The 13216-nt window shown below is 43.4% G+C and overlaps 1 protein-coding gene across 2 annotated transcripts in view; it reads right to left on the bottom strand.

The window, feature by feature from the left end:
* LOC138962636 (dynein axonemal heavy chain 1-like) overlaps nucleotides 1–13216 on the bottom strand; it is a 179987-nt gene that overhangs the window by 163266 nt on the left and 3505 nt on the right. For both annotated transcript variants that reach the window (XM_070334533.1, XM_070334534.1), the window contains exons 4-9: nucleotides 12669–12757; nucleotides 11863–11951; nucleotides 8682–8971; nucleotides 7174–7329; nucleotides 4456–4708; nucleotides 2497–2657 (exon numbers count right to left, since the gene is read on the bottom strand). In XM_070334533.1, the coding sequence (XP_070190634.1) occupies nucleotides 2497–2657; nucleotides 4456–4708; nucleotides 7174–7329; nucleotides 8682–8971; nucleotides 11863–11951; nucleotides 12669–12757 (1038 nt within the window). The remainder of the gene's footprint in view (nucleotides 1–2496; nucleotides 2658–4455; nucleotides 4709–7173; nucleotides 7330–8681; nucleotides 8972–11862; nucleotides 11952–12668; nucleotides 12758–13216) is intronic.

The following is a 13216-nucleotide window of genomic DNA, read 5'->3' as shown; positions in this document are numbered from 1 at the left end:
GAGACATGTATGCAAATGGTGGTTGTAACTGTTTTAATTTTGTTGTGCCCTGAAAGCGGCGTATGGCTGCCTAAATGGTGGGGTAAAAACGGTCATACACGTAAAAACCCACTCGTGCAAAAACACATGTGTACATGTGAGTTTCAGCCAATGAACGCAGAAGAAAGAACAAATTTTGTTGAAGGGTCAAAGATATATTTTCAACTGCCAGGTGTATATCAACAGTACTATACCATTTCAAATACAAATTTCAAGCCAAATTCAAAATACCCTCCTTTCTTGGTGGAAGGGAGGGGTGGGGTGTATCTGTTTGCTGACAGTATTAATTCTTTTTGTTTTAGTTACCCAAGTATTAGCTGTCATTTTTCCACTTCAGATACCCAGAACTGACCTGTCCATCCTAATCCTATGTTCTGCTTAACTATCAGATCCATGTCATGCAAGGCAGCTCTGTCATCCATTCAGATATAAGCTTTGAAACCATGTTTTACCAGCTGCTCAGGAAGAAGTCTTGAAGTACTGGCTGTCATTTTTCCACTTCAGATACCCAGAACTGACATGTTAGTGTTGGTTCTATGTCCTACTCAACAGACCCATATGTCATGCTTGGCAATTCTAATCATCCATGATTCAGACATTAGCCGTGAAACATTTTCTACTTGCAGAGGTCTTGAAGAAACGCATGCTGTACAAACATGGACACACACTTACAGACCTGGGAACCCCTGTTTTGCACTTGTAGCATTCTCAAAGAAACTTGGCGTATTTTCAGAAAAATGAGTGTACTCCACACATCATTCAAACCTCCCAAATACTGGATTGGTTTAAGTTCAGGCATGAGAACAGGAAATCATCAACAAGTCGCGTAAGGCAAAATTACTACATTTAGTCAAGCTGTGGAACTCACAGAATGAAACTGAACGCACTGCATTTTTTTTACAATGAACGTAGTCCGCCGCTTGTGCAAAACGGAGTGAAACTGACGAGCCTGTTTAGCGCGGTAGTGGTTTCGCTGTGCTGCATAGCACGCTTTTCTGTGCCTCTCTTCGTTTTAACTTTCTGAGCGTGTTTTTAATCCAAACATATCATATCTATATGTTTTTGGAATCAGGAACCGACAAGAAATAAGATGAAATTGTTTTTGAATCGATTTCGGAAATTTAATTTTGATCATAATTTTTATATTTTTAATTTTCAGAGATTGTTTTTAATCCAAATATAACATATGTATATGTTTTTGGAATCAGAAAATGACGAAGAATAAGATGAAATTGTTTTTGGATCGTTTAATAAAAAATAATTTTAATTACAAGTTTCCGATTTTTAATGACCAAACTCACTCATTAGTTTTTAAGCCACCAAACTGAAATGCAATACCAAACCCCGGCCTTCGTCGAAGATTGCTTTGCCAAAATTTCAATCAATTTAATTGAAAAATGAGGGTGTGACAGTGCCGCCTCAACTTTTACAAAAAGCCGGATATGACGTCATCAAAGGTATTTATCGAAAAAATGAAAAAAACGTCTGGGGATATCATACCCAGGAACTCTCATATCAAATTTCATAAAGATCGGCCCAGTTGTTTCTACACACACACACAGACACACACACACATACACAACGACCCTCGTCTCGATTGCCCCCTCTATGTTAAAACATTTAGTCAAAGCTATAGGCCCCTGCCAGGGGGTCAGGGGGCAACGATCCCTGAAGCTGAGGGTTTTTGACATTTTCAACACCTAAAACGTGCACCAGGAGGTACCATAACTTTACAAAACAGTGCACTTGAAGCTGCAGTAATTTCTCACCAATGTGTCCAAAATCGTTAACAGAGAGCTCCACTGTGTGTTCGTTTTAGACTTTGCCTTTCGTCAACCAGATCGAAATCTTCACTCTCTCCTCAAGCCAACCAAAATTCCATTTGTTTTTCACACTTGAGTCGATTTCGGCCGCAAGTGCCTTTATCGCTTTTCATAATTCGTCAATGCATGGTGACCAAAATGGCGCGTGGTCTAGAAACTGCATGATCCGTAAAAACAAAGAAAGCGCTCGGAAATCTTCGGCAAATTCCGGAACAAGCATAAAACCACTTGCTCGGCTGTTTCCGACAGCATTCTTATCATCCTCAGGTTCTACTGGGCAAATTTCGTACAAGCAACATTCATTCCAAATAAGAATACGCCAATTGAGAATAAACTATCGCCGATGGAAGCTGTTACGCGGATGAAAGTACCGTTACTCCCCCCCCCCCCCCCCCCCCCCCAATTTTCTCAACGGATTTACACCGATCTCAGAAATGACCCTAGGGCTCATCAAAAAGGCGGATTTCCGCCAAACAGCGGAAGATTCTCTTGCCTGTAAGTTACGATTGTGAAAAAAGTAGTCTATGAATTTGTTTGATCGTATTTATTTTCCACCGACCGTACTGATCGTATTTTAGACAATGAACCGTAAAAAATACACCGAAATCGTATGGGTTCCCAGGTCTGCACTTACCTCTTGAGGGAACTGGTTTCTCCGAGTGCTCCGGAACCTTGACAAAGGCGAATGTCTTGGGGTCCTCTCTGACTGTCTTGTCAAAAATGATGCGGTTCATGGAACGGCAGAAGTCAATGTTCACCTCTCTCTCCAGGACTTGCATGTAGTCGTCAATGTTACTGCACAAGCCGAATGAAGCATCATTAGAGAACTTGATTATGCAAAACATATATGGGTCGTTTTCAAAAAATGTCGCGAAAGCTGTCCCCGGACTTTGGCTCTGCACAGTCGTCGCGTCTTAAAACAAACTAGACAACATTTTGTATCATTTTGTTCGTTGTCCAAGGGTCATTAACTTCCTGTATCAAAAATACAATTTTATGTTAATATGGTTTGTAGAGCGTGAGTTATCTGACGCAAGGGTGCCGAAAAACGAGTGTCTCACGGTCGCCAACCAGTCTTTCAGATCTATTTTTTTCTGTTTTTCAGTATCGGATAATCATGAAATTTGGTCACATTATAGTCTTTATTGGTTTCTTTTTGCTAAAGTTAAAATTTTCATTAAAACTTGGTCTTAGGGGTGCATAATACGAAAAAAACCTTTTGTCCCACAAAAAATGTCCTTGCTGTTACGACTGAAGAAAATTGATAACACTAAAAAATGTGGATCGCCAAACTCAGATCTAATTAGATCTAAAGAAAGACAATTCTTTCATCAATTGATTAACTACAGATATACAGTTGCAGACGACATGAAAAACATCAAAATATTGCTGCCTTTCAACTAAGGTGAGATGTCCCTCAAAATTTTGTCCTTGCTGTTACGGTACTTTCAAATTGAAAGAGTTCGATTCAAACACTGAAAATCTCACAGTTTGTAGAGATTTTGATCCAGATCAAGAATCACACAAGTTTATTTCAAAGCGACGTCGCTTTGGAAATTGCAAAACAAAAAACACCCAAAATGTCCTTGCTGTTACGGTCCTTGCTGTTACGATACTGGGGCCAGTTTCCACTGTGCGCACTGAACATGTACTTGTGTACAGGTCATGTCTCAAACTGCATATTTCAGTGACACATCTTTGGATTTTCCAGACTGAATTGGGTTACACAGTGGGTACTTTTAAAAAAATCTGATCAGTTTTAGATCTATTTTATTGTCTGCGCGATGGTTAAATATAAGCTTATCCTCTATTATGAAAGAGAACATACTTTGCTCTGTCGCAAGTGCTTGTTTTCGTCAAGATTTTAAGCTGATTTCTCTGGTCAGCACCTAACATTGCTGTGAAAACATCAATCGCAACTAGCAGCTGAATGATGTATTTCATTGACTGTAAGTCTTATTGGTTTTGTTTTCTGAATCTGACTATTGTTATGACAGGATCAGTGAATGAGTGTTCCCGCTCACCACGAAACTCAGAATTATCTGAATAGTTTCGTGATGTTATTGCTTCAAATATAAAAGCGTCTTTGGCAGCAGTAGACAATTATTTGCCTGTCTCAATAGTTTATCTGCGGGCTTTCAATTGTCTTTTCAGAATGTTTCTTCTCCGTTCATCCCGGAGAAAGCGATTTTTTTTTGTATCGTAAGAATGCGCCCCATGTACCTCGAGAGACAAGTTCAAGGGCGCGCAATATCTCCCTAACGAGCTAGGCAAGGAAAAGATTGGGTGAAATTTTAAAGAAAAGATATGCTTATTTGACATTTTACATTCAACTACATTCAGGGGCAGCATGCAGCCACATAAATGAAGACAGTGTTAAGTAATACGCAGAATATACGCTAATTGCAGACATCATGTAACTTCCACGCATACGGCATTTTATTGTTTTTACATTTACACAGGTTATTATTTAGATTGCTTAATTTTTGTCTTGTCTTGTCTTATCAAAATTTAAAGTTCTAAATACATGTACTTACCTTTCTTAGTTTTTTTTTTAATACATAGGTTTTGTCTTTTTCACAGTTTCACCTACCTTGCCTGAGTGTTGATGCCCGGAGCAGACTGTGCCCACTCCAGCATGCGACGCAGGGAAGCCTGGTCCAGCTCCCCAACCCCATCCATGGGCATGCAGTCCACGTACAGGTGGTAGCGCAGCTCGGCCTCACTGATACGGCGACACTCATAGGCCTCTGCCACCCGCTCCGCAAACACGCGAGGATCCTCTGCCAGGAACATCATCCGGATGCGCGGAATCCAGTACTGGTTGGGCAGGTCCTTTCTCTTGCCTGGATAAGAATCCGATACACCGGTTTCAATGAGATCCGACACCGATATATGCACAGCCTGGCGGTGACCATACGATTGATTTTCTTCTGCTTATATGAAAAAGTCTACAGAGACAGACTTCTTTTTCAAAATTCTTTTTCAGTTCCTGGAAAATGTGACACAATGTTTTATGTGTCTTGTTGCTTTACATTATGACGTCTATACCGATTCTCACTAATGACGTCATCTTTCTTTATTTGGTGTTTAACGTCGTTTTCAACCGTTCAAGGTTATATCGCGACGGCTTATGACGTCAGAGATTTCCCTTTGGGGTCAAGAAGAGAAGTCTTGGGTTGTTCAGTTGACGTCATTTGTCATTAAGGCTGTCCTTTATTTAGCCTAAAGTTGACTTTTCAAAGTCTTTTTAACAAAAATTCAGTGCTCAAGCTTTGTGCAGCAAGCTTCGTGAAGAAGAGGTCGCGAACTCAACTTAGCCCAATCAATATTAGGCTTTATGGGAAAGTTTCGAGAAAGAAATGTGGTGGTTTTTGGCTCACGTAAGTGTAGCCTATGCGATCGTAACTTTGTCTGTCTGTGCGTGCGTGCGTATGTGCGTGCGTGTGTATGTCTGTGGTAGAAACTCTAACATTTGAAGACGTCACATTACATTGACGTCACATTATGACGTAAGAGGGTTAGACGTCACGCGAAGGAAGTACTGAAAGTCTCGGTCATTATTATTTTGAGCGGGCCGAGACTAGTTGGCAGTCGTGTCCCTGTAAGTAGGCTACATGCAGACAGACAGATCTAGATCTAGTGTCTCGCTTTCTTGCACAGTTTCACCTATGCTCTTTCTCTCTCTCTGTGTGTGTGTGTGTGTGTGTGTGTGTGTGTGTGTGTGTGTGTGTGTGTGTGTGTGTGTGTGTGTGTGTCTGTTCTGTGTGTGTGTGTGTGTGTGTGTGTGTGTGTGTGTGTGTGTGTGTGACGGAGTGATTGAGTTTGTGTTACTGTTTGTCGATTTCTTACGTGAGCCTTGAAGGCTTCGCCTCTTGTTGATAACTACTTTGGTGAAGTTTTAAAAAGCTCAGCAAACATTTGGGGGTCTTCTGTCAGAAATGTTATCCTGATGCAAGGGATTAAGTACTGATTGGGCAGCTGCTTTCTCTTGCCTAGTATAGAAGTTACAGATTTTATTGGAAAGTTTTGAGAAAGAAATGTGGTGGGTTTTAATGACTACTCAGACCTGGGAACCCCTGTTTTGCACTTAAGAGTATTCTTAAACAAACTTAAGTGTATTTTCAGAAAAATGAGCGTACTCCACACAGCATTTGAACATCCATGATTAAAACATGCTTCACACGCGTCCGTCACAACGTTAATTAAGTTTACCTATACATTTCAAACAAATGCTTTTTTCAATGTTTACTGACAAAAACTGTAATCATGTATGTGTCAAAATACTGGATCGGCTTCGGGATGGGCTTGTGAAGAAAAGTAGTGTGGGAATTTTTCTCATCGTATTTTTTTCCCATTGACCGTACTGATCGTATTCTCGACAGTCAGGCGTACAAAATACGATGAAATCGTATTTGTTCCCAGGTCTGACTACTTCTGTGAAGTTTAAAAAAAGTTGCGATGTTGTCTTTGTTACTAGATTTTACTACACTGGAAGGGCGGGGATGTAGCTCAGTCGGTAGAGCGCTGGATTTGTATCCAGTTGGCCGCTGTCAGCGCGAGTTCGTCCCCACGTTCGGCGAGAGATTTATTTCTCAGAGTCAACTTTGTGTGCAGACTCTCCTCGGTGTCCGAACACCCCCCGTGTGTACACGCAAGCACAAGACCAAGTGCGCACGAAAAAGATCCTGTAATCCATGTCAGAGTTCGGTGGGTTATAGAAACACGAAAATACCCAGCATGCTTCCTCCGAAAGCGGCGTATGGCTGCCTAAATGGCGGGGTAAAAACGGTCATACACGTAAAAGCCGTGGGAGTTTCAGCCCATGAACGAACAAACAAACAAACAAACAAACAACACTGGAAATCCCCTGACTAAAGACTTTCTCTTTTTGAGACCTTGCCATTTCAGTATGTTAGTTCATACCCTTTGTAAAGTTACCTCCATTTTAAGACACCCCCCCCCCCCCTCCCCCCCACCTGATTTTTGTAATATATTGATCCACATTAGCTTGAGTTAGTATACAAAAAAACAAATTCTTTTTTACCGTTGGAAAGTATTTTTAATAGGCAGAAGCATTTTTGTGTGAGTGCTGGAGAAAAAAAATAATACGTTTATAAGTTAAGCTTGCTGTGCTCTATAAGTTGTATCTAATTCATTGTATGGCATTGTTTTTTTTGTAGTTATTTGAATAAAATTGTTTGAAAATAAAGAAAGAAAAAAAAAGACCTGATTTTCTCAGATATTGTAGGTCTCAAAAGGGGAGTTCCACTGTAATGACTGTAAGGACAAATGAAAATCATGAACTTACCATCAGGACTAACACCGCCGTTGACCATAGGTTGACCCTCGCTGTCCACCACACGTCCAGCACTGTTGACCTTCTGCACCAAGAACTCTTTATAGTGGCTGTCGTAGTCCAGCGCGCCAACGTCAAACCAGTCATACGTCACAACGGCAGGGTTGTCTGCGAACAAAAGCCAAGAAATCATTGTGTGTAACTCACTTATGAATGCTCTCTGAAGACATTTTGGAAGGCAGCAAGTCCGCATCAAACAGGTCCTGTGATTGGACTGAAGGAAGTCCATTTGTTAAAAATAAAAAAAGCAGCACTATCCAAATTACATGCTACTGAGTTCTAATCTTGCAATATGAGTCTGAGAGAGATGGTTGGATGGTTTATTCAAAAGTGAGGTTGTAACCCTATTTGAAGAAGAGTGAACAGGTAAAAAAGATATGAGAGAGAGAGAGAGAGAGAGAGAGAGAGAGAGAGAGAGAGAGAGAGAGAGAGAGAGAGAGAGAGAGAGAACTTTATCACAGAAGAATAAAAGTTTTAGGCATAGCCTTATCTTCCAACCTGTCCTTTTTTTTTAACATGCACAGAGAATAATGGTAAATGTAAGCAAAAAACTGCGTACACACACACCTGCACACACTAGCACTCTCTCTAAAAGAAAGAGAGAGAGAGAGAGAGAGAGAGAGAGAGAGAGAGAGAGAGAGAGAGAGATAGAGAGAGAGACAGAGAGAGACACACAGACAGAGAGAGATATGGAGAGAGAGAGACAGACAGACAGAGAGAGGAGGTATTACACACCGGTACGACCGAACTAAGGTAACGTTAAATTACAGTTGTGCAGCGGGTTGAAAGAATACCGTATACCTCGGAGATATACCTTCACTCGGTCTCAACGACGTCACGTGACATGTTATATGGTGGAAGAGAATGCTGTTGCTTATTTTCCACCCTCAGTTCGGTAAGACTGAAACGATGCTCAGTCACGGAAAGAACTATCCAAACAGCCGCGGTTGTCCTGTAAGTTCCCGATCCATGTTAAACCCTCATCCTCAAAAGGAAAATAAGCGACAGCATTCTCTTCCACCATATAACATGTCACGTGACGTCGTTGAGACCGAGTGAAGGTATATCTCCGAGGTATAGGGTATTCTTTCAACCCGCTGCACAACAGTAATTTAACGTTACCTTAGTTCGGTCGTACCGGTGTGCAATGGGTGGAGAGAGAGAGAGAGAGAGAGAGAGAGAGAGAGAGAGAGAGAGAGAGAGAGAGAGAGAGAGAGAGAGAGAGAGATAAAATCAAATCAAATCAAATTACATTTTACACGGGTTGTGGCATAAGCAATATAAACGAGCTTCTTTTCAACCAGCCCTCGCCCAGAGAGGGACTACTCTAATCTTATATACATAGATATATATATATACACACACGTAAAACATTTAGAGAGATAGAGGGATTTCTCATACACAATGAAGAGCTTCACATTAACACGCATACACACACTCTCTCTCCTCCTTTCACTCACCACTGGTCTCCTCCTCCAGGTCAACTGGAAGCAAAGCCTTGCCGGGAACAGGCTGGCGGAAGCCATTGCTCTGTCCCATGCGGATCCACTCTTCCGGAGTGCGAAAATCCTTTTCCTCATTGTCAAAAATGTGCAGCGGCAGGTATGGGGGGAAGGGAGCGGGATTTTCGGGATCCTCGTTCAGCAGAACAGGTGTAGGGTCCAAGGGTTTTGGCATCAGCGTGTCGGTTTCAATGTTGTGCGACTTCAGCAACTGTCCCAGGTCCAGTTCAGCGTAGTGTCGGCGACGCCTGCAAACAGCAAACAGGACATTGTTGTTCTCCTTCTTGTACGGCTGAAACTCCCATGTTCACTCATGTTTTTGCACGAGTGGTTTTTTACTTGCATAACCGTTTTTACCCTGCCATCCAGGCACAATACGCCGATTTTGGGGGAAGCATGTTGTGTATTTTCCTGTTTCTATAACCCACCGAACTCTGACATGGATTACAGGATCTTTTTCGTGCGCACTTGGTCTTGTGCTTCCGTGTACACACAAAGCGAGATAAGGCACTAGCAAGTCAGCATAAGTTGACCTGGGAGATCGGAAAAAATCTCCACCCTTAACCCACCGCGACCGGGATTTGAACTCGCACACACCTTCCAATTAGGAGCCGATGTCTTATCCACTATGCCTCTGCGCCCATAAGGACATTGTTCTGATTTGTGGGTTCACAGTACATCATTCAAACAGAAACTGAATGTAAAAGGTATGCAAGCATATGTGCATTGCTCACATACTTACATATAAAATGTATGAAAGCATGTACATATACATACAGTACACACGCGTAAAAGCAAATTGGATATTTACACATATATATGCGCACACACATAACATATCTTGTGTGTGTCTGTCTGTCTGTGTGTTCGCTATGCACGGCCAAAGTTCTCGATGGATCTGCTTCAAATTTGGTGGGCATATTGAGGTAGACCCCGGACACAATCTGGTCGATGAAAATTTTCAACACGTGCTCTCAGCGCGCAGCGCTGAACCGATTTTGGTTTTTATGGTTTTTCTGTACATCCATTCCCAGTAACTCTTCCTTATCTTCTCCAGTGTTTTGCGCGTTTATCTCCCTTCCTTCGTGTGGCGTCAATCACGTACGGTGCGCCACTCACCCGGCTAAGCCGGGTATTCGGCTCTACTTCTTCCCGGCGAAGCCGGTACCTGGCGAAGCGGGTAATCATCTAGTACATAATATACTAGATGAATACCCGCTTCGCCGGGTATGGCTTCGCCAGGAAGAAGTAGAGCCGAATACCCGGCTTTGCCGGGGACCCGGCTTTGCCGGGTGTACGACGGCTTTGCCGGCGCACCGTACGAAGGAAGGGAGATAAACGTGCAAATCACTGGAGAAGATAAGGAAGAGTTACTGGGAATGGATGTACAGAAAAACCAAAATCGGTTCAGCGCTGCGCGCTGAGAGCACGCACGTGTTCAACATTTTCCATGATTGTGTCCGGGGTCTACCTGAATATGCCCACCAAATTTGAAGCAGATCCATCGAGAACTTTGGCCGTGAATCGTGAACACACAGACAGACAGACAGACACACACAAGCCGTATATATACTGTTCAAAAAAAGAAACGCATAGTTGCTACTTGCCAAATTTGTTTTATTTTTCGAAAAAATTAACAGAAAATCCAATATTTAGATTATTTGTTTGAAATTTGGTTTGGACACAGTTGAATGCACACACAGTTCATTTGCATCTTCAAATCAATCAGTCAATCAATACGATTGGGTGCCGAGGCTGTCAAGTCAGTAGGGGGTGTGACTGCCTTGAGCAGCAACAACTGCCCGGCACCTTCTGGGCATGGACTGGATCAGATGCCGGATATCTTGCTGTGGGATGGTGTCCCACTCCTCCTGAAGTGCCTGCAATAGATCGCGGTGATTTGCCGGCGCTTCTTCTCGCCTGCGCACACGTCTGTCCAATTCATCCCAGAGGTGTTCTATCGGGTTCATGTCTGGCGACATGGATGGCCAGGGAAGCACCTGGACATGGTGGTCGGTGAGGAACTGGGTGGTGAGTCGTGCTGTGTGCGGGCGAGCGTTGTCCTGCTGGAATATGGCATCCTGGTCAGCCAGAAGAGGAAGGGCGTGTGGGCGCAGAATTTCCTCCACGTATCGCTGGGCAGTTATGCGCCCTTGGACGTGCACCAGGGTGCTCCTTCCAGCGGTATTGATCGCCCCCCACACCATGACGCCTCCACCACCATGAACGGGTGCCTCATCCACACAGTTGGGCGCGTAACGTTCGTTTACTCTCCGGTAGACCCTCCTCCGACCATCATGTCGCTGGAGCAGGAAGTAGGACTCGTCGCTGAACCACACGTGTCTCCAGTGATTCCGGACGGTCCAGCGAAGGTGCTGGTTGCCCCACTGCACTCGGTTCTGGCGATGGCGGCGGGTGAGGACAGCTCCTCTGTGAGGTCTGCGAGCTCTCAAACCAGCTTCATGCAGGCGGTTCCGCACGGTCTGGTCCGATAATCGGTGTGGCCCGGGGAGAGCCTGGACAGAAGATGAGGCCGACAGGAAACGATTCCGGAGGTGGCGGAGCCGTATGAAGCGGTCGTGAGCAGCAGTTGTCGCCCTTGGTCTTCCCGCTCGTGGCAAGTCAGCAACGGAGCCAGTGGCTTGAAACGTGACCCACAGTCTACTGATGGTGCTCTGGGACACGTGGAAGTGCCTGGCGATTGCACTTTGACTTTGGCCTGCTTGTAAACGACCCAATGCAATTTGGCGGTCTTCTCTGCTCAATCGGGCCATCTTTCGTCGCTGAATTGTCGTCTGATTTCTTTGTGGCGAACAATCCGTTTTTATGGGTTTTGGAAGACATGGTGAGAGCTCAATATTCCCCGAGTTTCACGAGATTACACTGAAGCATGACGAGTGGTCATGCCAAATGAGCAATTTTGACATTGTAGCCACTGATAACGCATGCGTCACGTGCAGAGCTCACTTGTGGCAATGGACGAAAGGTCGACGACCAGATAAACATTTTCTGCAGTTTGGTGGATATCCTTGTAGCCATATAACTAAATTAACCAAATATTACAAGCTATGCGTTTCTTTTTTTGAACAGTATAGATATAGAAGCAGCTCCTCTTTCATCCACAAGGAAGATGATTTACCTTTCAATCTCAATTTTCCGAGGGACTTCTCCCGGTTTCGTGAAGAAGGAAAGCTGTACTTTTGGCTCGGATGCATTGACTGTGAAGTCCTGAAAGACCATGAGAAGAATGTTATAAGTACTTCAAGAAGAAAACAACAGAAAAATCACAAAGCAAGCAACAACAAAAAAAGGGAAGTAACAGTTAGGGTATAGGTATACATGGGTGGGACTGAAAAATGTCATGAATCATGAAGAATTTTAAGGGGGGGGGGGGGGGTCTGGGGGCCCTCAGACGCTGAAGGATTTGTATAATTCATTACAAAAAAACGTCACCACACACATTACGAATCTGGATTTCCGGCATATACCAGAAGAATCCCACCCATGGATATATGATGTATGTGTTAACTGTTATACTAAAATAGTGTTTTGTGTTTTTAAAAGCACAAGCACACCACCAATACACACAATCTCTTAGATATACACGGAAGGGCAGGAGAGAGAGAGAGAGAGAGAGAGAGAGAGAGAGAGAGAGAGAGAGAGAGAGAGAGAGAGAGAGAGACAGAGAGAGAGAGAGAGAGAGAGAGAGGGAGAGGGAGAGGGAGAGAGAACTCGAAAACTTTATTACGGAAGGATAATAGCATTAGGTCCATATGGTCCTTTCTTACAAGTCTAGTCCCTATTATAATACACACATGATACGACGAAAAGGAAAGAGAGAGAGAGAGAGGGAGAGAGAGAGAGAGGGAGAGAGAGGCAGACAGAGAGAAAGGAGAGGAAGAACTATTTGCTTCATCAGCGAAAATACACTAATCAGCTGCATACTGAAATTGCTGTGATTGCGGTGCTGGGCCCATAGCTCTGCCTCTGCAGATCACCTTCAACTTCCTCTCTGGACACCTTGAATGAAGACACTGAAACAGAGCATAACTCACTGTAAAACAAGACTGCTGTCATTTCAATATGTGTTATTTTCAAAACAAAACAACTGCTCAATGTCCGTTCATTTTTGATGTTGATACAGTACGTATATCCAGGCATGGGAATTTAAAAAAGTCGAAAAGGCTGAAAATATTTAAGTAATAGCAAAGTCGACGGCGCGAAGCACCTAGCCTTACTAGGGGGGTCCGGGGGCATGCCCCACCGGAATGTTTTTCTCTCCAAATAACCCAAGTGGTGCAATTTGGTTTCATCTGAGCTCCAAGTTTGCCATTAAATTAAGTTTTTAGAACCATTTTTGCCTCCCCCATTTATTTTCTCGGCAAACACTTTTGCTTGTTCGGCGGAACAAAAACAAAATTCGGCAGAAATGTGCCTTTCGGCGGACAATTCCCATGCCTGATATCGTAAAAGGCTTCAAATGATATTTCCAT

This window comes from Littorina saxatilis, linkage group LG3, assembly GCF_037325665.1.
Source record: "Littorina saxatilis isolate snail1 linkage group LG3, US_GU_Lsax_2.0, whole genome shotgun sequence".
NCBI classification, from domain to species: Eukaryota; Metazoa; Mollusca; class Gastropoda; order Littorinimorpha; family Littorinidae; genus Littorina; species Littorina saxatilis.
The sequence above is the reverse complement of the archived record's forward strand: the minus strand, read 5'-3'. Positions and strand labels throughout refer to the sequence as shown.